This window comes from Sorex fumeus, unplaced genomic scaffold (genome assembly GCF_029834395.1).
Source record: "Sorex fumeus unplaced genomic scaffold, SorFum_2.1 ptg000043l, whole genome shotgun sequence".
In the NCBI taxonomy this organism is placed as follows: Eukaryota; Metazoa; Chordata; class Mammalia; order Eulipotyphla; family Soricidae; genus Sorex; species Sorex fumeus.
The window spans coordinates 41,883,008-41,907,925 of record NW_026606100.1 but is presented as its reverse complement, the minus strand read 5'-3'; the positions used below and the strand labels follow the sequence as shown (position 1 = coordinate 41,907,925).

At 41.8% G+C, this 24,918-nt stretch overlaps 1 protein-coding gene across 4 annotated transcripts in view; it reads right to left on the bottom strand.

The window, feature by feature from the left end:
• VTI1A (vesicle transport through interaction with t-SNAREs 1A) overlaps nt 1–24,918 on the bottom strand; it is a 405,243-nt gene that overhangs the window by 133,648 nt on the left and 246,677 nt on the right. For 2 of the 4 annotated variants that reach the window (XM_056120943.1, XM_056120942.1), the window contains 2 exons: nt 21,682–21,752; nt 20,403–20,475 (listed from right to left, as the gene is read on the bottom strand). In XM_056120943.1, the coding sequence (XP_055976918.1) occupies nt 20,410–20,475; nt 21,682–21,752 (137 nt within the window). In that variant the 3' untranslated portion in view covers nt 20,403–20,409. The remainder of the gene's footprint in view (nt 1–20,402; nt 20,476–21,681; nt 21,753–24,918) is intronic. The other 2 variants (XM_056120941.1, XM_056120940.1) reach the window with 1 other exon arrangement.

Here is a 24,918-nt window from a genome sequence, read left to right as displayed (position 1 = left end):
TACTCTCAAAATGGGAACATCAGAAAAAACAAAAGGTAAAAATCACAGAGTTGACCAAAAAGACCTTCCCTGAATTACGTGCTATGCCTCCCTTGCAAGATGCTATCTTCTTGTCGTGGTTCATTCCTTAGCCTGGAATCCCTTTTAACTTTGTCCAAGAAACTCTGACCTTCCCTTCAAAGGCAAATGTCCTTCTTCCAGGAAACCCATCCTGATTCCTCCACCAGGGTAATACTCTCCAGCCTCCAGGGACTGTGCACTGAGGTTTCTGATCAGTATCCATCTCGAAACTGATCTCCAGAACTGAACTGTCGGTCCTGGGGGCAGAGGGTAGGTTGAAGACAGGCACGCTGATGAAGGGTGTGGTGTTGGAACATTGTATGCATGGACCTTATATTCAAACTGGTGATGGTGACTAAAGAGAAATAAATAAATACAAACAAATGGAGGCACAAAATAGTAATTAAAAAAAAATCCATCTTGAGATAGCATTCTCAGTACTCCCTCTCATTAGCATGTGAGCTTCCGGAAGGCAAGACAGCCTTATCCACACGTCCCCTAGCCAAGCCTGTGGAATGAAGATTCTTTTTTTTTTTTTTTTTTTAATAATAAATGCTTCCCAGAAGAGTAGTAGCACTGATAGGGAAAAAAGTCAGTTCCTGGAGCTAAGTTGTTTTCCTTGTTGAGATTAGAATTTTTCTCAGGAGAAACAGGGAAAGGAAACGAGGCATATGGAAATGTGTAGGGATGCCTGGCTTCCAGCAGATGGGCTTGCACAAGGCTGTCATTATATGCTGCACGGACAGACCATCTTCAAGATGCACCCATAGATGCTGTCAATGAATACAGATGCCATGGTGACTTTCCCAGGCAGTATTTGGAGTGACCCCCTAAATCCTGCCTTACTATATTACTTAGAGGGACACTTAAACTTCAAAGAAGATTCATCTAAAGAAACTGGCATGTGGGATTTCATTTTCCCCGAGGCTTCCATGCCTTGTGTCAGTAAATCATCAATAATTAAACAGTAACAGTTAAAACAAGACCACCTAGGCATACAGGCCCAAGGGCTCAGCTACAGAAATGAGTATGGTTCTTTATCTAGGGAAATTTTAAAGATCTCCTGCAGTTCCTAGTTTAAAATGGTACCTATGGTACCTAGTTTATGGGTCCTGATACTGCATCTTATCAAAGACCTGATAAATTAAAAGGGAAACATTAGAAGATGATGATAGTCTGGAAGACATAAATTAGATAATTTACTATACTGAAGCATACATTACCAATTGCCAGAGCCTAGAAGGATTTTATACACATGTTCTCTCTCTCTCTCTCTCTCTCTCTCTCTCTCTCTCTCTCTGAATTGGGGCTGAAAATGTCAAGAGTAATTACCTCTCTCTCACAAAGTCTTCTAGGTAATGGATGTATGTTCTGAATATCTACAGATTGACCTCATTTCTTGGAGTGGATGGTCAACTTAGCAGACACTGGACTTCTGTGTTCATTTCTCCTACTCCACACTCCACGTACTGTTTCCTTTCTATAGATGTGAGGCCAAGGAGAACAACGAATCAACACTAGAAATATAGGTGAGGAAAGGCCCTGAATCCTGGGAAAATGCCTTTTATAAGTAAAGTGAGTCAAAGTGGTGGTGGTGGCCATGGCAATGGGTTAGATGTGGAGAGACTCTTGTGTACATGAGACGTGGGTACTGGAGAGGAAGAAGTTCTATTTCATTTTTATAGACAATTTAGAACAGAACTGAGCACATTAAAGCTACCATCCATTTGCAAATCCCCCAAATCTTTAAAAGCAACAAAACCAGGGCCTGGAGAGATAGCACAGTGGGTAGGGCATTTGCCTTGCACGCGGCTGACCCAGGTTCGATTCCCAGCATCCCGTATGGTCCCCTGAGCACCGCCAGGAGTAACTCCTGAGTGCAGAGCCAGGAATAACCCCTGAGCATCTCCGGGTGTGACCCCCAAAAGCAAAATAAATAAATAAATAAATAAATAAAAGCAACAAAACCAGATTAAAAACTCAAAATTACCTAATCACAATGGGGTGTGTGTGTATGGGGTGGGGGAAGACCTAGGAGAAGGAAATGATACTTCAGAAAGTCAGAGTAAGACAGAAACTCTGACATTTATGTGCTCTAGAAACCAATGATTTTTGAAAAATGCTTATATAATCCATGAAAAAGGTGAGAGCAGAGTATTTATAAAGAGAAGAACAGAAAATTTTAAGTAACAAATAGATTTTAAAAGGTTTAAAAAAGTACAAGGCAAAGCACTGGGTGAGATAAAGAAAAGATTCAGAAGGAGCAGTAATGTGACAGCACAATGAATATTCACATAATCAGCAGTTATTACAATAGCCAGGGTATTAAAATAACCCAAATGTCAATGACAGATACACAGATAAAGATATACATGTAACATATATGTATGGAATATTATGTAACTATAAGAAGAGATAAAACCTGGTAATTTGAGTGAAACTAGAAGATACCATATTAAGTGAAAAAAGTCAGAGGGAGAGGATCTAAAATGGATGATCTCACTCATCCATGGTATACAGGGAAATAAAACAAAAGAAGAGATAGTACAAAAAAAATTGACAAGCTCTTGGCCTTGGGTTGCAAATCTGATGTTACCAAGCAACAGGGACGTGCTGAGGAAGGAAGAGGAAGATTAGAAGTGACATAGGAACATTGGTAGGCTGGGCACTTTAGTCATGGTGGTATACTGTAACTGTACATCAAGACCACAAACATCAACAATTTTGTAAACACAAGGCCAGAGCAACGGTACAGTGGATAGAGCTCCTGCCTTGCTTGAGGTCGAACCCTGCTCGATTCCTGGCTTGCCCTGAGCCCTGCAAGAGTGATACCTAAGTGCAGGAGAAAATATCTCCGAATCTATAAACTCCTCAAAACAGTATGATCTGAAATATTATACCCAACCCAATATACAAAGAAACACGCACTTATACATGCGTATAACACTATGTGTGTTACACATAAGAAATTAGCGGTAATTCCTATAATGAAAGGATCAGAGCATATCACATACTTTTCTTGATAAGATTACTTGTAGCGGACCAGAGAGATAGTCAATGGGTTGACCTCATAATTTACATATGGGAAGCACCAGTTTGATGCATGGTACTGCATGGTCCCCCGAGTACCTATAGGTGTAGACCCTGATCTCTGCCGAGTGTGTCCCCAAAAAACAAAACAAAACTTATTTGTAGAAACATTCTAGTTGGATCAATATTAGAAAGTTCATAACTCAATTATGGGCAAGGGTATTTTTCTCCTCATTTATGACTTGTGACAGCAGGGGATGAATACAATCCATGAATAAAGTCATGGAGATCCATGTATGCCAATAAACCAGAACAATTATAATTATCATAATTATTTAATGGAAAAGAAGTATTCCTATGAGAGAATATTATACAATCACTAAAAAAAAGAAAGAAGTATTTTAATGGCATAGGAAAGTGCCTTCAAATATAATAATACAAATAATAATATAAAATTGCATGTTATATGATCAACTGTATAAATTATATAAAATTCAGAGGGAAAGGCTGGAGTGAAATATTCTATCACATGCTGTTTTTTCCTTCTCTCTGTGTATTATGGGTGGCTTTCTTTATTTCCTGTTTAAATAAAATTTTATTGATATATCATTGGTTTACAATACAAATCACAATATTTTTAGGGTACTGGTGATTGAACCCAAGGCATAAACTTTACCACTGAGCCACATCCCCGGTCCACTTATAAAAAGACTTTTATAGGACCATCCACAGCAGTGAGGGCGTGACCATGGGGAGCTGGGGGCTGATCTCAGGGTTCATTCAGCACATTTAGGTAGATGCTTTACCACCTTAGCTATTTGTTCCTAACAGCTCCTCTCTGTTCCTCCATCAAGGTTTTGTCTTTCTACAAACCAAGAGGTTTAAAAAGACTTTCATTATTAGGAAAAATAATTATAAAACTGTGTAAATACCTGGGAAAATTTAGTTGACAATATTAAGTGAGAAATGCAATATAATATTACACATGGATGCCAACCATAACATTGGAAAGGAATCCTTATATCAAGGGAATAGCTTAGTTCAAGGTAGAAAAATGAAAATCAATTTAAAAACTTCTCTTAATATTACTTTAAAAACTTCTCTTAATATTACTATTACATGCTTAAGAGGAAAAAAAAGTGATTTAGAAAGAATTCTCTCAAGTCACATGTTAGTCCCATCTTCAGTATGAGTGACACTATGCAAAAAATATCTCTCTGATGTGTGTGTGTGTGTGTGTGTGAGAGAGAGAGAGAGAGAGAGAGAGAGAAGGAAAGTAAGAAGTGCCGGCCATAGAGGGTGGCAGGGGTGGGGAAATTTGGGGACACTGGAGCTGGGAAATGTACACTGGTGAAGGGATGGGTGTTGGACATTGTATGACTGAAACCCAATCATGAACAACTTTGTAACTGTGTATCTCGCTGTGATTCAATTAAAAAAATATTTTTAAAAAAATCTCTCTTATGTCAGCGATTACTCTCTCTCACCATGGTTCCCATAGACTATTCAAGTTCACGTTCATGTTCTGTCTGATTTCCATCAGTACAATTTAGGGTAATCCCCCTGAAAGCAGGCCTTTCACACTCTCTCTCTCTCTCTCTCTCTCTCTCTCTCTCTCTGTTTCTCTGTCTCTGTCTCTCTCTCTCTGACATTTAGCTTCTTGTTTAGAAAACCAGAAGGGCTCATGAAATAAATACTTGGTGAATGAACAAATGTTCCCTTTTCTTGGGATCACTGTTGGTGAAAAGATGATTGGATTTCCTTCCATTTCGACCACATCTCCAACACTGCAACTCCAAGGATGCCTGGCTCCAAGAATCTCTCTCCTTCATCACAGATTACAGGCTCCACGGAAACCCAGTCGGAGCCAGAACCCGGTGCCATATTTTTATTTCTCTTTTTCCATTTCAAAAGAAGAGGCTGGAGTTAATTCTAGTTTTCCTGCGGGCAGAAAGAAGGGGGGCTTTTTTTTATGTGTGTGAAAGAATGGCAACCTCTCCGGCCACCTGAGGACAGTCCCTCCCAGGAACACCTGTTAGCTCCAACTGAAGCCTGTCCAAATCGAGTCCCGGGGATGAGGCGCTCGCTCTTCAAATGTCCCACCGTTCTACAATATTTATTCCCCACCTGTTTCACGGCCGTGATAGCTTGGGAATGCTCCAGCTGAGGAAAGCTGTTTCTTGGCCCTGACAGAGCCGAGCTACCGAGCTACCGGCAGCTGCGGTTCACCTAGAATCAGGCCTGGATCTGGTTGCCCCAGGATTGAAAAATTCCTCTTCTTTTCAAAATCTTAGCAAAAGTGCTTAAGGGGAGGGAGGGAAAATTGCTTTTGTTTTGTGTTTTTTCCATCTTCCCAATAGGTTGCAAAAGCAAGTTCGAGCTTTCCCTTTTCATTTCTTAAGTTGGATTTCAGTGTCTTCTCCTAGTCATGTGGACTTGCTACCCAGTACTGAAAATGAGGACTGGTTAATTTCTCCATCAGGAGAACTATTAAAATCCAGAAGGTAAAGATGCAACAAAAAACGATTTTAAACATCTAAATTTTACATGTAATTCAGGGAAGGAAAAAGATGCCCACATCAAACTTCAATAGTAACAGTGCAATAATGCTTTATTAAAAAAATCTAAGCATGAGAAAACTGTACATTTGAAAAGCTTACATAAAGCCTTATAAAATAAGAGACCTTTTATCTCCTCTAGATCCATGAGGTAGAAAATACTGTATCTATGCAATTTCAAGGCATATAAAAAACCCCAGTGAATAAATAAAATGTTCTTTTTTCCTTTATACAGAAGCTTTAAAAATTATCCATATAAATAGCTTGGCCTTGAACAAACAGATTAAAAGACCTAAAAGGCTCTGGCTTCAGATCATGTATACAGAATAGAAAAATGAATGCTTTTCTTTATTGGCTGGGCAAGTTTTCTACTAACTAAATTTCCAAAAGCCCATTTTATAAAAAAGATTGAACTGAAACATAGGGAAAAATTCAACATTTTAAAGTGATACACTTATCAAATAATTAATATGCCACAATAAACTGACCCGTGTATTTTGTCAATAATGTTTGCATATATTCATGAATCATATTCCTAATAATCAACATATAGTATAATTTCAAAAGTCAACATATTTTATAAATAAGTAGGCAATTTTAGTTAAGTGCACACAAATTCTCAATACTTTCTGAAATTGAGATAAAGCATATGAAAAGGGTTTTCATAATTGTTTAAAATTAGCATTATTTAGGTGGCTTAAACCATTCTAATTTGCTTTTGGGAACTCTTTTAAAAATTATTAATTTTTAATATATACCTATGTATATATATTTTATTAAGGCACCAGGATTTACAAAGTCGTCCATAATAGAGTTTCAGGCAAATTTGTTAATATCAGAGTTCCCCAACCAATCCTTCCAATGATGTGACCTTCTCCTTGCCATTAAAACTGACACACAACCTCTCAACAAAGTCCTTGGATCACATTAATCTTATGAACAAATGCAGGTACAAGTTGTGTGCTATCTTCCTGTGTGATCATCACATGTTTATGGCTAAACAGATCTCTTAAACATCATGTCCTAGCATTCAAGTTTTGCTTCTAGAGATCAGGGAAGCAGCTCAGGGGTCAGGGGCACAAGCTTGCAGGCACAAGGACCTGAGCTCCATGCTGCATGACACCCTCCAGCACTGCTGGGTGTGGACCTGGAGGCCCCTGGAGCACCACCAAGTACGTCTCTGGGGGTCCTCAGCACCCCCGGACTCTACCAGGGAAACTTCTGGTCTGGTCGGCTAAGTGATCACTCTGAATGACCTCTAATCCCTCACACTGCTGCTTGGGAGGTCTTCCAGTTCACCCTTCCTCAAATTCTCCTGCCAGGTTGAAGAAATAGCTCAACCAACTAAAGAGCATGCTTTGCATACAGGAGGCCCAGCTTCAGTCCCCAATGCCACATGTTTCCCCTGAGCACTGCCTGGAGGGACTCCTGAGGGAGTTGCCCGAGTGCTGCTAAGCAAAACAGGTGGGCCAAGAGAAATAGCTCAGTGAATGGGATGAGCACGTGGTTTGCATGCAGGGTACCTGGATTCAGTTCCCAGCACCACATGGTTCCCTGAGCACCATAGGGAGTAATTGCTAAGCACAGAGTCAGGGAATAGCCCTTGAACACCAATTGGGGGATACCCTCAAACTCAAACTAACCGACTAACAACAAATTCTGCTTTTAGTAGTCTGTACTTTGAAGCTGCCTTAAGAAGGAAAGCAGGGGCTGGAGCGATAGCACAGCGGGTAGGGCTTGCATGCGGCCAACCTGGGTTCGATTCCCAGCATCCCATATGGTCCCCCGAGCACCGCCAGGAGTAATTCCTGAGTGCAGAGCCAGGAGTAACCCCTGTACATCGCTGGGTGTGACCCAAAAAGAAAAAAAGAAAAAAGAAAAAAAAAGAAAAGCAGCTGTCTGAGGTTCTGGGTTTAATCCCTGCACATGAAAAGAGGAAGGAAGGAAAGGAGGGAGAGAGGAAGAAAGAAAGAGGAAGGAATGAAGGGAGGGAGGAAGGAAGGGGGGAGGAAGGAAGGAAAGAAGGAAGGAAAGAAGGAAGGATGGAATGGAGGGAGGGAAGAAGGAAAGAAGAAAGGAAGGAAAGAAGGAAGGGAGGGAGGGAGGGAAGAAGGAGAAAGAGAAGAAGGCAGGCAGCAGCATACATAAGCCACTTAATACGTGTGCAGTGACTTTCAGGCCTAGAACCCTCCATCTCCTCTATAAAGTCTCACCTGACTAGAGGCCCCAGAGCCATCTTTTCCCCTCATTACTCACTGTATCTTTCACTCGCTTACCATACAGCACCAGTGCTCAGAGCTATCGCGTCTTTAACATGTTCAACTACCTCTGAGCAGAGTTCTGAGCTTGTTAGGTCTCCAGCCCCGTTTGTAGAGAAAAGAGCAGATGTTTGCTGCTGAAGAAGGTCCCGCGATTGCTGTTCCCACTAAGATGCTGAGACTTGACTACTGTGGCGGAAACTAGGGAACTGGTCCAAGTTCTGCCCTGTCCTGATGAAATGGTCTTGGGTAAGACTTGACTTCTGCAAGCCTCCATCCTCTACCATGAGGCGACTACGGACAACAGCAAACCACAGAATTCTTTACGGAGGTTACAGAAAATGAAATAAAAAATGTGAATGTGCCCAACAAACCAGGAAGCCTTTAGAAATTTTAATTGCAACAAATGTCTTTAAGGCTTTGATATTTGTTACGGAATTAAATATTTTGATAAATGATCATATTTCTCTAAGACGACACTCTGTCATATTGCTAAACTTTGTGAAAAGTTTAAAGTAGGTTTATCTCGTAAGCTAGCACGTTTCAAATAAGCCAGAGTACCAAAGCAATGGAGTGGAATTTATGTCGGAAATGGCAGCATTTTCTAGAATCATATCTCCTTCTTTTCTTTGTCTTTCTTGTTTTGAGGCCACACCCGCTGGTGCTCAGGGATGATTCCAGGTTCTGTTCTCAGCAGGAACCCCTGGCAATGCTTATGGGTGCCATGATTTAGCAACAGAGGCCGACTTCACGCAAGGTAAGCAAGTGCCCTACCTCCTGTACAATCTCTAATGCACCCTGCTTCATTTCTTAACAGTTTCAGAGTTGGTTGTGAATGCTCATAAATGCCGTGCGAAATTTTTAGAAAGATGCACATATGTGTGCGCGTACACACGTATGTGGGAACCACTGCCGTGGTTCAGAGACTCTTGAATCCCACCCATGGATACAGCGCCCCTCTCCGAATACGGCTTCATGAAGCATGTGGGGACCTACTTCCCACACCTTCAACTGATTTGGGAATTAAAAAACACAAGAGTACTGTTTATTTCTTCGTCACATCATTAAGGAATCAGATCTCCCCCCCCCCCCCGCCCCCGTAAACTATCACTTTTTAAATCAAAGGGCTGTTCTTTCCTCACTGAAGAGTTTTTAATTCTTTTTTAAAAAATGCTGGTAATGGGGTCAGAGCAATAATACAGAGGGCACCTGCCATGCTGACCAGGATTGGATCTCCGGCATTCCATACATTTTCCTGAGCACTGCTGGGACTAATTCCTGAGGGCAGAGCCAGGAGTAATCCCTCAGCATTGCTGGGTGTGGCCCCCAAACAAACAAACAAAATGCTGGTAAGATTTACCATTCTAGCATTTTCCCATTAATACTCTACAGTTCTTCACAAAGTCTTTCCAAATAAGTCACTAGCTTTTAAAAATAGAATTCAAAGGTTAAAAAATTATCTTGATCCATCTGTTTCCATCATCTCCAACTATGTATATGTCACAGTCATAGTTCTCCCGTTGTTCATCGATTTGCTCGAGCGGGCCCAGTAACGTCTCCATCATGAGACTTGTTGTTACTGTGTTTGGCATATCGAGTACGTCATGGGTAGCTTGCCAGGCTCTGCCGTGTGGGCGAGATACTCTCGGTAGCTTGCCGGGCTCTGTGAGAGGGGTGGAGGAATCGAACTCGGGTCGGCCATGTTGGCTGCGTGCAAGGCAAACGCCCTACCTGCTGTGCTATCGCTCCAGCCCATATATAAGTATATATACATATATAAAGGTAAAGGTAAAGGCCCTCCCGTTGATCGTCGATTTGCTCGAGCGGGCCCAGTAACATCTCTCCATTGGAGACTTTGTTGTTACTGTGTCTGGCATATCAAATACTCTCGGTAGCTTGCCGGGCTACAAATATACATATATATCGCAGAGCCCGGCAAGCTACCGAGAGTATTCGATATGCCAGACACAGTAACAACAAAGTCTCCAATGGAGATGTTACTGGGCCCGCTCGAGCAAATCGATGATCAACGGGAGGGCCTTTACTTTTACTTTACTTTACATATATATATTAGAGAACACTTAGAATGAGAAGGGAAACAAACTCAAGTAATGCTAAAAAGGCAGCTAGCCTTGCACTCTAAGCAATGCTGCAATTACACCCTTGTAAATTGAACGTATTTCTTTATAGTGCTTGCTATTTCCATAAAAGCAAAGAATTCTTTCTTAATACCTAGATGGCAAATTCTCAAGAAGTACACAGTTGTTTCTTATTATGGCTTCCCTGGAAAACATTTCTGGGAAAGCACAATTCCCAGCCACTTACTTTGTTTACAACAGACAAAACTGCTTGTGTGGTATAAATAGGAGTCTGTCCTTAAAATGCTGCTAAAAAATAAAATGCAACCATGAAAAGGAACCATTTCCTGCCTCAAAGGTGGCTTTAAAAACAAAAAAAAAGTCTCGGCTACTTTAGGAACAGCACCAAAACATAAATAATAATTATCAATTGCTGTACAATCAAAGACTAATTTTACCGTTTTCTCCACCCCCCCCACCCGCCCTGAAGAGCTACTTATTCCAGAGATGCCCTCAGAATTGTCAGCATTAGAGGGGTTTCTTATCCTGCCAGATGATGAAAACCCCTTTTGTCGCCCTGCATTTGTGATGTATATCTATAACTCGTTCTTGTTTGTGCAGATAAGCCCGGCCTTGTCTCTCGGGCTGCACTTTCAAAAGCAGATTCACAGTGGTTTGACTTTTGATCTGGGGGAGCAGCGAGCCTGACCACCTGTGTCTGAGCCGTGACTGAGCTGGCTCTGTCTCATCGTTGTCGTGACACAGTGAGCCTTTTAACATTGATGTGTGAATACGCTAATTTACAATGTGAGCGTTGGAACAACAAAAAAAATATGGTCGTGGTGGGGATGGGGTGGCAGTGGTAGCAGTCACGGTGGCGGTGGCAGCTAGGGAGGATGGGAGGGTGGGGGGACATGGAGATTTGTACAGGGACAAGGCCTGACGCTAGCTTGGTGGAGTTTCCATATTGCTCACTGCATCTTGTACGGCAGGAGCAGACAGTTGGCGTCATGGTGAGGGCCGGGGACAGGGGGGTAGGGGGAGTTGTTAAAATGTTGGGTGGTGATGGACTATGCTAATAAATAGCCATTTACAAGGGGGGAGGGCTCCACTGCTTGTTTATAAGGAAGGCCCAGGGCTCCTTGCTTCCAGTTAACAGCTCAAGGCTGCTGTTCAAAGAAAGCATTGACGGCGAAGGGAAAGAGCGCCCTTCATGCTCTGCCTCGCTGTCAAGGATGGCAAGTATCCTGGGGAAAAAGGAAACGGCACAAAGGAAAGGTAATTCAAGAATTAGGTCACATCGTGGCTCACCACGGAGCGAAATATCAGATGCTTTGCTATTGTGATTAAATAATGAGCGAAACATTCGGTGACGCCAAGTGACTTATTTCATCTTTGAATGAACATGTTTACATGGCAGCCAACGTGCACGGGATGAAAACCCTGCAGAGCCTGAATGGAATCATACCCCCACGAACCGCGATAGAAACTGAGACTCTTCTTGGCCATTCGGTCCCAGATCCTCTGGGATGAAGGCTGTGCCCGGGTGCAGGGCTCCAAGTTCAGGGGGAAGAGGCTCTTGATTCTGAGCTGCTTCCAGTCCAGAGAACAAGGGTTCCACCCACCTCTGGGCCCCTCAAGAGAGGTGGTCACATAGGAACTTCCATGCGGTGACAGTGGTCACCGTCTCGCCAGGACCCATCTCCATGGCAGGAATGGTTCTGAGGACCTTGGAAGGTAATTCTCATTGTAGAAGATCCTCACTTCTCTGATTATATCCTACTTTGCACGGCAGAGCCTTTTCAGCCCTTCTGGGTATCTCGTACTGGGACCTGCTAAAAGGTAAATGCTCAGAGCGTAGTTACTCAAGGGATTCCCTGGCTTGGCTCTACTCGTCTTTCCTTTGGATTTCCTTCCTGAGTTAGTTCAGCTTGGTGTATGATTTTGTTGGAGCAGCATCAAAACCTTTTGGGGGTGAGGAAGGGATAACAGAGGTCTAGAAGAAGATGAAGACAGAATGGCTAATAGTTACCACACATACCACGTGAGGCTGACCTCAGAGCCATGAGGGAAGCAGAAACTGCCGTGCGGCCTCCGAGCAACCACAGACCAATTCTGGCTAGAGTGCTGACAAAAGTGTCACCTGAGAGCCCACACATGGTCACCCCCAACAGTCCAAAGGTGACATCTTCTCTCTGGCCCCACTGAGTGTCTCTCTTCCTTTCTAGCAAAAGCCTTAGGGATTTCTGAGAAAATGAAGCCACATCTCTTCACAGTCCATGTCCCCGCCTTGTGTGAGGGCCCCATTCCAAAAATCACACCACAGATTGATGGGATTCTATCTAACTAAAGCCAACCAGAACCAGTATGACTTGGCGTTATGCCTCTCTTTGGAGTCACCAGGAAAATACTTTTTTTTTTTTTACTGCATCCAATGAGTCACTGAGGGGGCGGTAAAAGCTGTCTCTACGAAGACAAAAAGGATGGCACCACAAAGGAGTTAAGAGGAGAAAAGACCTGATGTCAAGGTTTAAACCCTTGGATTCCAAGGACACTGATCTGCCCTTGAACTGTTTATTTAAGAGGCGATATGTTCCTTCTCTCCCCTTCCCTCCTCATTCCGTTCCTTGCTTTCCCTCCCTGCTCTAGTCTTCCCTTCCTTTTCCTACATTCCTTTCCTTTCCTCCTCCCTGCCTCTGCCCCATCAGTTTGTAACTGTATCTCATGGTGGTTCAATAAAAAAAATAATCACTGTATCACTGCCATCCTGTTCATCGATTGCCTCGAGCAGGCCCCAATAACGTCTCCTTTGTCCTAGCCCTGAGATTTTAAAAGTGCCACATTCGAGGCTCTTTCAGGGTCAGGAGAATGAGACCCATCATTGTTACTGGTTTTTGGCATATTGAATACGCCATGGGGAGTTTGCCAGACTCTGCCGTGTGGGCAGGATACTTTTGGTAGCCTTCCAGGTTCTCCAGAGTAAGAACTAGATGATGATGATGATGATGATGATGATGATAATAATAATAATAATAAAAGAAGGAGGAGGAGGAGGAGGAGGAGGAGGAGGAGAAGAAGAAGAAGAAGAAGAAGAAGAAGAAGAAGAAGAAGAAGAAGAAGAAGAAGAAGAAGAAGAAGAAGAAGAAGAAGAAGAAGAAGTTGCGCGCTTCTGGGAGCAGGGTTTTATAGTCTAAAATAAATAAATACATGAATAAAAAAGAGAGGAGGTATGGTGGGTAGGGTACTTGCCTGGCATGTGGCTGTCTAGCACCATATAAGGTTCCACAGTGGGCCCTATCTCCAGAGTGAGACTTTCCACTTCACTAATTCTGTGTCTTTGTTTTTGCGATTCCTTCTGTTAGAATGTTCATCTCTCCATCAGTATTAGTTAGTACTCTGCTGGGTTCAAGTGGCAGAAACCCATAGCAAACCGATGGCAGCGGGCTGTGATGATCTGAAGATGATCAGGAACAAGAGGAGGGTTCTAAGCATGGAGGAAACAGTTCTGGTTTTGCACACTGGAAGATAAATGGGCTAATAATGTTCAGAAGGACATGCATAGGAGGGGGTAACTCAGAGAGACTCACGGGGGGAGGGGGATGAGTGGGTCCCCTTCGTGAAGACTTCAAACCAGAGAGCAGGACCCCTATTCAGGAAAGGACTGAAACAGGGAGTTCTGGTTTGGGGGCACACCGAGAACTCTGGGGGAGCCTGAGCAATGCGAGTGAGGGTCACAGCACAGAGAAGCACAGGGATGACCCTAGCACAAAATCAGGGGGTTCACTTTATTTTTCTAAATAACCCCACCAGGAGTGAGGTGTGCTGAGCACAGTTGGGTGTGGCCCCAAAACTAAAATAATGAAACTGTTGTTAACTCTATTTTGCAAATGGGGAAACTGAGGTCTGGAGAGTGATAATCTTGCCTGATGTGAGTAGGTTGAGGGAGGCTGCTACACTGTTTCTGACATGGCTGTCCAAGCTAGTATCACATATTCTATGCTCTTCCCCAAAACATAATTTTCACCTCCCTAAACACACGAACACACACTTGGGACTTCATTGGTACACAGCTGCTTCTACACAGCCCAGACCTAATGCCCTCAGTCTCTCCTGAATTGTGAGATCTAGTCTGATTTGCTGATTGCTTTCAGGAACAACTATGTACCCATTCCGAATGGCTGTCTCACTATCCAATCAGCTATTCATCCTCCCTAGAAGAAGGGTAACAGTTCAGCACAGGAGGAAAAACAGGCTCTGGAGACTGCTTAGGAGTAGCCGAGTGCCATTTAACAACACTTGTGTAGTTTTGAAATGAGAACAATAATCTCTGACTAATAGACTTGTCATGAGGGTGAAGTGAGAGACTAGAGCAAGTATCTAGGCTCCTGCTTGCGACCTAGGAGGAAGGTCACCTTTCTGTGAAATGACGGGGGAGAGTTTACTTCACTATCACTAAACCCAGAATGTCCCAGTAGCGGTGTTCAATTGCTTACAGAGAGAGCAGGTTGCCGAATAATGGCTCTTACAATATTGGCTTTCCCAAACCAGCAAACTGTGAGGGATGGGGAAGCAGGGGGAAAATTGATACACAATAGTCACTGTTGATTGATTCAAGTCTGGGTTTTTCTAGGGAAATCAGCTATTCGAAGGAAACTGTTTATGACCAGTTAATTTTCAGGAGAAATGGAATTGTGACGGGAAGCATATAACAGAATCTATTTGCAGAATGAAACCCAGTGATTGGTCTCAACTCTTCTCATTTTACCTCTATGTAGTGAAAACTGGCTCTGAGAACTTTTCTTGTGGTGATCCAGAAGAGCAAGCCAAGTTCACATCCCAATGCTATACCTTTCTGTGAAATGACGGGGGAGAGTTTACTTCACTATCACTAAACTCAGCTATTCTCAACTATGGAATGTGGATAAAGATGCTTCTGGCACAGGGCTCTCAGATGAAATTCCAGGAGTACAATCAGGTCATGGCTGCCCACACCTAGGACCCAAGCAATGCTACTTAAAGTTACCACTGACCTTAATTTTTACATCATGCATTCCAATGCCTGACACAAGACCGAAACTCTATGGTGAAAGCTGTAAGACTCTGATCAAAGAGAAACATGGAGAAAGAAATCAAAAGCCATTCTTCAGTTTGGTAAAAAATCACGTCAGCCTTGAAGAAGTCATTTGACAATAAAACAAAACCAATGAGCCAAATATATAGAAATAAATTTACTCACACACAAAGGACCAAGACTGTTTGAAAATTTCGCTTTGTAGCATTGTTCGACATGAGATCCCTAATAAGTCTAAAGAATATGCAGCAAACAATTTCATTCTCAAAGAATCAACACTTGATTAAAAGCTGATAAATACCAAAGAGGTGAAGATTTTGCTGTGCTAATTTCAGGTCAGGGCCCATCTTTAACACTAGTTAAAATAGACCAAGAAAGAGGAATGAGATTAGTAGAAGAGAAAAAACAAAACAGAGAAAAGCAAAACTGTAAATAGAAAGGCAAGAGACTTTATACTTTTCGCGGCATAAAAATTGAGAGTCGAGACTCAAGGACAGTCTTCTCACAAGTCTTGAAAACTCCCTACTGGAGGATTGTCAAACACTGAATACAGCTAAATGTTTGCTGGGGAAAATGAGGGTGGGGAATGTCTGAATTTTAAGAGATTAAAAAAAAATCTAGTCATGACACATTTCTTCAAGAATAAACTTCATATTCAAAAATAATATTGCATTAGCTTATAGATCTTGCACTGGTATTTCTGGTACAGTTCCCCTTAGGAATTATTTGACAGTACAATGTTTTACCTGTCACTCTACCAAAGCAACAAGACTATGTTTAAAATGTAAAGTGTGAGAACAATGATGGGTGGCAATCATTTCTCAGATTGACACAGAAGCTCTAACCAAAATATACATATTAAATAGTAATGTATGAACAGAACTTGCTAGGTCAAATGCATTTAATACCATCTGCTTTATCTTATAGACTAGGTAAGAAAATGCTGCAACAGCTCCACGCTTAAGAAAAAAATTATTTAGGGGGCAGAGAAATAGTACAGTGGGTAGGGTGCTTGCCTTACATGCAGCTGACCTGGGTTTGATCACCGGCATCCCATATGGTCCTTTGAGCATGGCGAGGAGTTACTACTGTGTGCAGTCATGAGTAATCCCTGAGCATCACCAGGTATGGCTACCAAACCAAAAAAATTACTTACCATATCAGAAAGATTAAAAAATACCTTTCAAAGAAATGAAGTTACTGTGATTCACAAAGCTACTTCAATATTTCATTTTCAATGGTGACTGTCACTGTTACTGTCCTCCCATTGTTCATCGATTTGCTCGAGGGGGCCCAGTAATGTCTCCATTGGGGACTTTGTTGTTACTGTGTTTGGCATAGCGAATACATCACGGGTAGCTTGCCAGGCTCTGCTGTGTGGGCGAGATACTCTCGGTAGCTTGCCGGGCTCTCCGAGAGGGGTGGAGGAATCGAACTCGGGTTGGCCATGTTGGCTGCATGCAAGGCAAACGCTCTACCATTGTGCTATCGTTCCAGCCCACAAAGCTACTTATAGTTGAGTTTTTAGGTATATGATGTTCCAATACCAATCCCATCCCCAGTGTCCATCAACTTCCCGCCAACAGTGTACCCAGTTCCCTTCCTCTCCCCAGCCCTCTCCCTGACTGGGACAGTTTGAAATGTGTTTGTTGTGGTGTAGATCTCATGTTTTCTGTCCTGTTGTTTCTGTGATTCAGATATGTAGAAATCCTGCTCTTTACACTGTTACTGTGTCCCAGGCTCTGGCCTCCTCTTCTTTCCTATGTCCTTCTCAGGCTATAATTCAAGCACCAGAACAGTCTAGATATTCCCTCTTTGCTCCTTTGTATTTCCTTGTCCTGTTACTCATATACCACAGGTCTCACTAGACCATCCTGTTTTTGTCTTTCTTCTTCTGCCTTACCGTTCCGATGAATTCCCATAGCATCTCACATATCTAAACTGAAGCACTCTGAAACCAAGTGTCATATCGGTTTCATTTGAGAATATCCAAGGTCTTGTATCCAAGCATTGGGTATTTATTGAGGAAGTAAAAAGAGAGGAGAGGAGAAATAAAAGGAGAAGAAGGAAGGAAGGATGGAAGGAAAGAGAATTTTTTCCCACCCACTGAAGTCTATTAACGACTGAAAAAACATGAGTGGTAGTGTCTACCACTTAGTTTTATTTCCCTTTTTGCTTTGGGTTTGTCCTATAAATGATCAATTATTGTCCTCTGCACAATGTCCCTGGCACTGACTGAACTTTGGTTTTATCTGCCCTTGCCACAGACTGAATCCCTCTATGCTATAGTCCAGACACAGGGCCAAGGAAGGTCATTTTTGCTCATTTTACAAATTTGAAAATGATCTGGTTAAAAAAAAGTAAATGCTCTTTCATTTCAATAGGGTAATTCCTTGGCAAGCTCGATTGTTGCATACATAACTGTTCTCTGACATACGGAATTTACCACATGAAAATAAAGAAGCTTATGCATCATGCTCATTTACACATTGCACCAGGTGGACACACATCGCTCTGATCCATTTGGAAAGGTGACAGACGAGCACACGGTTCAAGACTGTCCATTTTCTTATGTAAGAAGTACCTGCTGGCACACACCAGAGCTATGAACCCTGGGTAAGATTAGAGGTTGGAGAATGTGAGTTTTCTTTTTCAAATAAAACCTTATCAGTGCTGGAAGTGAACACCAGGTGAAAGGGAGAGGGAGGTAAGAAAGAAAGCAAAACTAGAGCATAAAAAAAAGACATTCATAAACCCAGATTCTATCTTCTTGGGGATTATTTTTCCAGGGAATTATACAAATAAAGGAGTAAGGAAGTTGGTCAAAGTTTTGCTTTTTTTTTAAAAAAAATTCCATAATAAATTGCATATCTTGTGGATGGTAGTTGGAAACTCAAACGAAGCCATCATCTGTATTTGGTTTCCAAAGACTCAAGTTACAGCATTGGTTAGAAGTACCCAGATACCTTCTGATAGGAAGTTTCCCACAGTGCTCAGTCAAAACATTGAACCAAACACGCATCACCATGGATAGGTGGGCTTAGTGTTTCCTGAATCACACATAGCAAGGTAATGTCCATTGGGCATTTTTATTTCTGTTCATACTCTGAAGAGATTCGAAAAGGAGATGAGTCAGTGACTGCCTGAGTTTGCCTACAAAGAGAACCCCAAGTCGATTTCTGAGTAATTTTCTTCTGTGAGCTTATGAAACAGCCACGTTTAGTTCTGATTTTCCTACAGAAAGCCCAGTCAAAGGTTGCAGAAGTTGTTTGTGTTTTACCCTCTGTAAATGACTTGCAAATTTATTCAAACGCAATATGAGGAGCTGCTTTATTTGTTGAATAACTATCTGCAGTGTCCTGCACGAAAGGGTGAGGTACATCAAGCAGAAACATGGACAGAAATACATTGGTTTAGGAACCCATAAATCCTGATTTAAATCTGCCAACCTGAAAGCCACGTAGAGGCAGAATAAACTATTTTTCCTAAATGCTACATCTGATTAAGCCATACCATTCAATGACAGCTGAACTTTAACATTAATATGATATTATTTAAAATAACCACATGATTTTTTTACACTAAAAATGATGAATGATTTCTGGACAGCTCAATTGACATAAAGCGGGAGGACTCTTTAATGAGATTTGACAAAATGGAGACACATGCAGAATATTTGTTACAGCTCACATTGCAGGAGCCTCCCAGGGAAGCCATACAGGGCCCCCCCACCCCGCGCTTTTTTTTTTTATTGTCTATAGGCACTGAAGCATTACTTTCAACTGCCACTTTTCTGTGGATTTTGAGTTTTCCAAGGAAATTTACATGTTACTCTTAATCAAGGAATTTGGAGGCTTATGGTTGGAATTTGGAAGCTTATGGTTATGAACTGGAAGCCATACTGTGTGTGGGGACACTGTGGACTTAGGTTCATGTTGGCTGGAAGGGCGCAGAAACAGTGGACCTGTGACAGATCTACCTAAGAGAGAAATAAGATGCAGCACGCAGACAGCTACTTCATCAGTTCTTATGGAATCTGTTTCTAACACGGCAAGCACATGTTTAGCAAATTACTCTATATACGAATGCATGATCAGAAAGGCTTTGCTTATTTAAAAATAGCTGTTTTGGGGCTGGAGTGATAGCACAGCCGGTAGGGCATTTGCCTTGCACACGGCTGACCCAGGTTCGATTCCCAGCATCCCATATGGTCCCCTGAGCATCTCCAGGAATAATTTCTGAGTGCATGTGTTAGGAGTAACCCCTGTGCATCGCTGGGTCTGACCCCAAAAGCAAATAAATAAATGAAAAATAAAAATAGCTGTCTTAACAGTATCAACAATAGATCTCCTTGAAAATCCCAATTATGGCCCGAGAGAGTGTACAGCAGGTAGGACATTTACCTTGCAGCTGCTGGACCCAGTTTCAATCCCTGGCACCTAATACGTCCCCAAGAGTCCCACCAGAAGTGATCCCTGAGCACAGAGACGGAAGGAAGCCCTGAGCTCTACCAGTTGTTGCCCCCAAACAAACAACAAACAAACATAATCCCAATGATGCTATTCTAGAAGCCACCTCAACATTCCTCATTCGCGCTTTAACCCACAACTCCAAAATGAATACTTTGATTTGGTGGATTGTGAGTATAAAATAATTCCATGCCTGATAGGCCAAAGTAAACAAATGCTCCACTTTTGAGAACATTGGAAACATTTCTTACTCCCTTCCCCAAACTTAGAGAATGTAGACGATTATCCATACCCATTCATGCATTTTGCCCAATATTCTGCCAAATCTGTTCCAGCAACAAAGGTACATTATACACAGAAAACACCAACGTCTGCTTGCTGGCACGTGTGCAGGTGGGATCCTTGCATTAGAGGATCTCTGATAATCAGATCCTCTTTCAATTTCAAAATTCATCTCTAGTTATTCACAAATGGAAATGTTGCTCCAAACAGCCTCTCTTGTAAAACAAACAAAAACAAAGCCAGGGAGAGTGAAGCATCCCCAGCAGGCCTGCGTCCTTGCAGTGGAAGGCTATCAAAACCGACAATCATGTCCTGTTCCTGCCATGGGGCTTCCTCAGGCTATGAGAAAAGGCTGCATGTCTAACCCTATTTCTTTCCATAGCTTGAGGTAACCCCCCTAGCCCACACCTTCTCTCTAATCTAAGCTTCTTGGTATGTGTCTCTGTCCAAACAAGAGTTAATGTCAGTGTTAAATTATTTCGACCTGGGACGCTACACCAGGAACAGAGGGTCGAGGCTCACAGGCCAGGCTCACATCACCCGTTACAAAACACAGTTTCATTAAAAGGGAGAAAGAGAGGAAGGCAGGTCCCTACCTTGCTCTTACCTTCGCAACATCCCTGTCAGGACGCGGGAGCTCTTCCCCAGGTTAGCATCTGTTTCCCGCAGCTAGGAAGGAGAAGAAAAGCAGCTTTAGTCACAGACACAGCGAAACTTTACACAATCTGTTTTTTTTTCTTTTCTCCCCAGGAGTACCAATAAACACTACTTTTGTCATGATAGACTGTCCAATTCATCAACAAAATACATTTAAGAGTCAGGGAGTGGGGAAAATTTTTTTTAATATGCTCCAGTAAAATTTTCACAGCTATACAAATGCTGAAAATCCTTAGATACAGAAAATTAATGGAATATATAATCCCAGCATACCTGGACACTTGAACTCGATCTATTAAAAAAAAAGTCTCACAGGCTGACAAATGTGTATGTTTGGTCATTAATTCCCTGTTTGTGAATGGGCAAAGTTCTAGAAATACAAATTGAAGTGACGTGAATTTAAGAAAGGACGGTGATGGAGCTGGAGTGACAGTGCAGGGGATAAGATGCTTGCACTGCATGCAGTTGAGACCGGCTGGATCCCCAGCACTGTGGAAGTGCTGATCACCGAGCCAGAACTGTCCCTGTACACCCCTGGAAGGGATCCAAACCCTCTCCCCTCTAAAATACAAGAAGAAAGAAAGAGAGAGAGAGAGAGAGAGAGAGAGAGAAAGAAAGAAAGAAAGAAAGAAAGAAAGAAAAAAATTGGGGGCGAGGTCCCAAGTAGTGCTCAGGGAACCGTCGGGGCTGGCTGCGTAAGGCTTGATGGTTTTGAGTGCGTGGACCCAGCAATGCAGAGTTGCCCACATCCAGCAGTGCTGGGGGGCACCGCCATCCTCAGGGCCACCAGGTCTACAGCTAGTAGTGCTGAGGTGGAAGCACATGACCCAAGACTGAATGCAGGGTTCTCATGTGGGACCTGCTTGTGGGTCTTCGGAGCTATCTCCTTAGCTCTAATAGCGCTATTTTACAGCTTTCACTGAAAACTTGGCAAACTCTATCATCTACTGTAATGGCCTTCTCAGATGGAGCACCCAATAAATAACTTTTGGGGGGCATTTTGAGATGGGGACACAGTCAGCTTACCCTTTGCCCCTCTCACATCTTGCCCCTTTCCCCAGCTTTCCATCCATCCATCCATCCATCCATCCATCCATCCATCCATCCATCCATCCATCCTTTAATTTTACTGTCCATACACGTGCTAAAGATCTTTCTTTTAGGTCTTATTTCCTAAATTTCTTAAGAACAACACAAAATAAAATCACTGCTACTTACTCTTTCACGTGCCCGCTGTATCTTTTCTCTGTCATGACTGAGATTTTCCAACATCTCCTGGCCAATTTGCTCTGTGGGAAGGAAAATCTGAGTAAGGAAAGACAATCTTGGATGCAAGTGAGAACAATAATAACCTTCAGGATTATCAACATGACAGTGGAGTGGAAGTTATTGTAAATAAGCATACCATATATATAAATATATATATATATCAGGCACATATTTGAATTAATGTACCTTAAATATTTTTAAAGTATTTGATACATTTCCTTACAAATCTTGGGATGAGTATATGTGATTTATAATTCAATTTTTATAACATGACTGATATGGCAAGGATGATTTCCTTTGACCTTTTTGGGGGTGGGGGTCGGGGTTGGGCCATACCCATAAGTGAGCACTGTTTAGAGATTATTCCCAGTTCTGTGTTTAGGGATTACTCCTGACAGTGCTCATGGGACCATATGTGGTGCTGGGGATTGAATCACGGTTGGCCAATGTGTAAGACAAGTGCCTTACCCCTGTGCTAACATTCTGGTCCTGGCAACGACAACTTGTAAGAGCTATAAATTGCATAAGACCGCCCTCACCCCCCCCCCCCCCCCGCCAGCATATTATCTACCAAAGTGGAGAGCTGAATTCAGTGAACTCTCTAGCCATTTCTCACCATGGAATATAGCTTGGGGCCTTCACATACGTAAGCAATGTCAATTACTCTACACTACTTGAACAGGCACTGTTGTGACTACAGAAGGATAATTTCATGTTCATCCTAGTGTATTCACACCACAAAAATGATCATCAATCTCCATGATGGTAGCTTTAGCAGCAGTGGATTTATCTCTAGATTTCTCCCCTCTTAGAGTAAGGGCTTAGTATGTTCTCAGTGTAGGTGAGGGGCACAGGAGTAGAATAACATCCAAGCTAAGAAAGGATTTCTCAACCTGAGCCCTGGTGAGGCAGGTCAGAACACTCATTAAAAAGCTGCACCATGGAATTCCAATGAGGTTTTCCGCGGCCGTGATCATCCTGTTTGGTTAGCCCTGGTCGGGCTCTGCTCTGACTATATCCCACTTTGCAAAGATGTAGATATGTCCTGACTTGACAAATATGCGGCTGCAGTGATTAATTTTTTTCAAAAAAGATTCATTCTCTATCTCCTGGGAGGTGACTTATTCTTTAACAGAAAAATGCCCATCTGCTTTTCTGGTCATCAAGGCAATCTGTCAGGTACCTTATCCTTTAGTTGCTTTTAATTATTCCTCTTATACTGTCTTTTTACCAATACCTTGTAAGAAGAATAATCTCTAGTGTACAAATACTGAAACATTCAATAAGCATCTAATGATAGTGAATCATCTCATTAAATCATTAGGCAATCATCATGGTAGATTTGGGCTCATAACTGCATGCTGATAACTTTTCCGAGGAACAGCCTAGAAGCTGTAGATCAACGCTCACGCCCTATTGAGAGCCCAGACCATGCACTCACATGGAGGAAGCCTCATCTCTTCTCTGACACTCTTTGTGTGGTTCTGCACAACTGATGTCAACTACTAAGTTAGCTTTGCTGTACTTCAGTTTCTTCACTTCTAATATGGGGATAAGAATAGGTCTGTATAATGGAGTCACTAGAAGGGTTAAATAAGAGAATTTAATTAACATTTTTAGCACTGGACTGGTGTAAACAGTGAGTCTTTATCGCAGGTGGATGGCTAATATAAAACTCTAGTGAACTACTGACTCTGACCCCTTTCTATGCTAGGTCTGTCAGAATCCACCTGAAATGTCATTCCAGTTACCTGACAAAGTATCTACCCTACCTTTCCCACAAAACCGCTCCAGTTAAATAAAAGATCCAAAGAAAACTTAAGAGGGTACCATACACACATGCAGCTAGCAACAAATAATCACTGAATCCTGCCTCGACCACATTCAGTGCTGGGACATGGCAAGTGAACAAGGTCAACCCTTTGCACTCTGGGAAGGTCCCTGCTAATAGAGACAGCTTAGCAGTTACTGGGTAAAGGTCCCCTTAGAATTTATACTTAGGGAGGATAGGAAAGACAATAAGAAAAAGGATTCCTGGGGTCAGATTTGGGTTTGATCCCTGACACCTCATAGGATGTTGCCCCCAAACAAAACCAAAATAACCCCACAAAATAATAGTAAAAATTTTAAAAATTCCTTTCATAATGAAAAAATCCAAGTTAAAATATGCTTAAGTACATTAATGTAAATATTTGCTTTTGGTTTTGGAAGCCACACCTGGATGTGCTCAGGGTCTACTCTTGGCTCTGGACTCAGCAGTTACTCCTGGGACCATATGGGATGCTGGGATTGAACCCAGATCAGCTGCATGCAAGGCAAGCACCCTACCCGTTGGACTATCTCTCCAGCCCCATAAATATATTTTCAACTACTTAAAAAAACTTTAAATATTTTTTCCAGTAGAGAACCTTAATACAGTATCTATACTCTCAGTATAATATCTCCTCTAAGATTTATGTCAGTTCTTTTTTGTTTTCTTACTATTAACTCCATAAATTCATCCTTAAGGTAAAATAGGAAAAGACTTGTGATTCTCAGTGTAGGCATTATTAAAGTGGAAGATGATATTAATAAAGGAGGAGAAAACAATTAGATTTAAATTTAAATTATTTTATTTTTTCTTATAAAAACACTATTCATGGTGCTGGGAAGAGGTAATTGTGGTGAATTGGTGTTGGACTATTAAATGTAATAAATTATTGTGAACAACTTCATAAAAATAAAATATAAAAAAGTATTCAATTTTGCCACACTATTGAGTATTATCATTGTACTGCATTCTATTACATAAGACATAATATATGTAAATATTTAAATTTAACTTAAAATCTCTATGATACATAAATACAACCATCAATAATAAAATTGTTTCAGCAGAATGCTATTTATATAATTTTCCTATCAAGACCAAAGGCACCATAATATGAAATCTCCAATGAATAGAAAATAGGTTATTACCATTGTGTTACCAGCATAATACTCTCAGTTAAGTATTAGTTGAAAGAACAGTGAGAGAAAAGTGAAAAAAATGGATAGGAAAAGTTTGTTATCTGTTCCTGCCCTCAAAGCATTTCAAACATGACACTGTTTCAGTCAACATCGGCTTGCAGGCAATAGATTCACAAAATTCTATCAAGTTCACTAAAAGAAAAACTTTACTCTGAATGGATCTATAGTCTCCTTTCA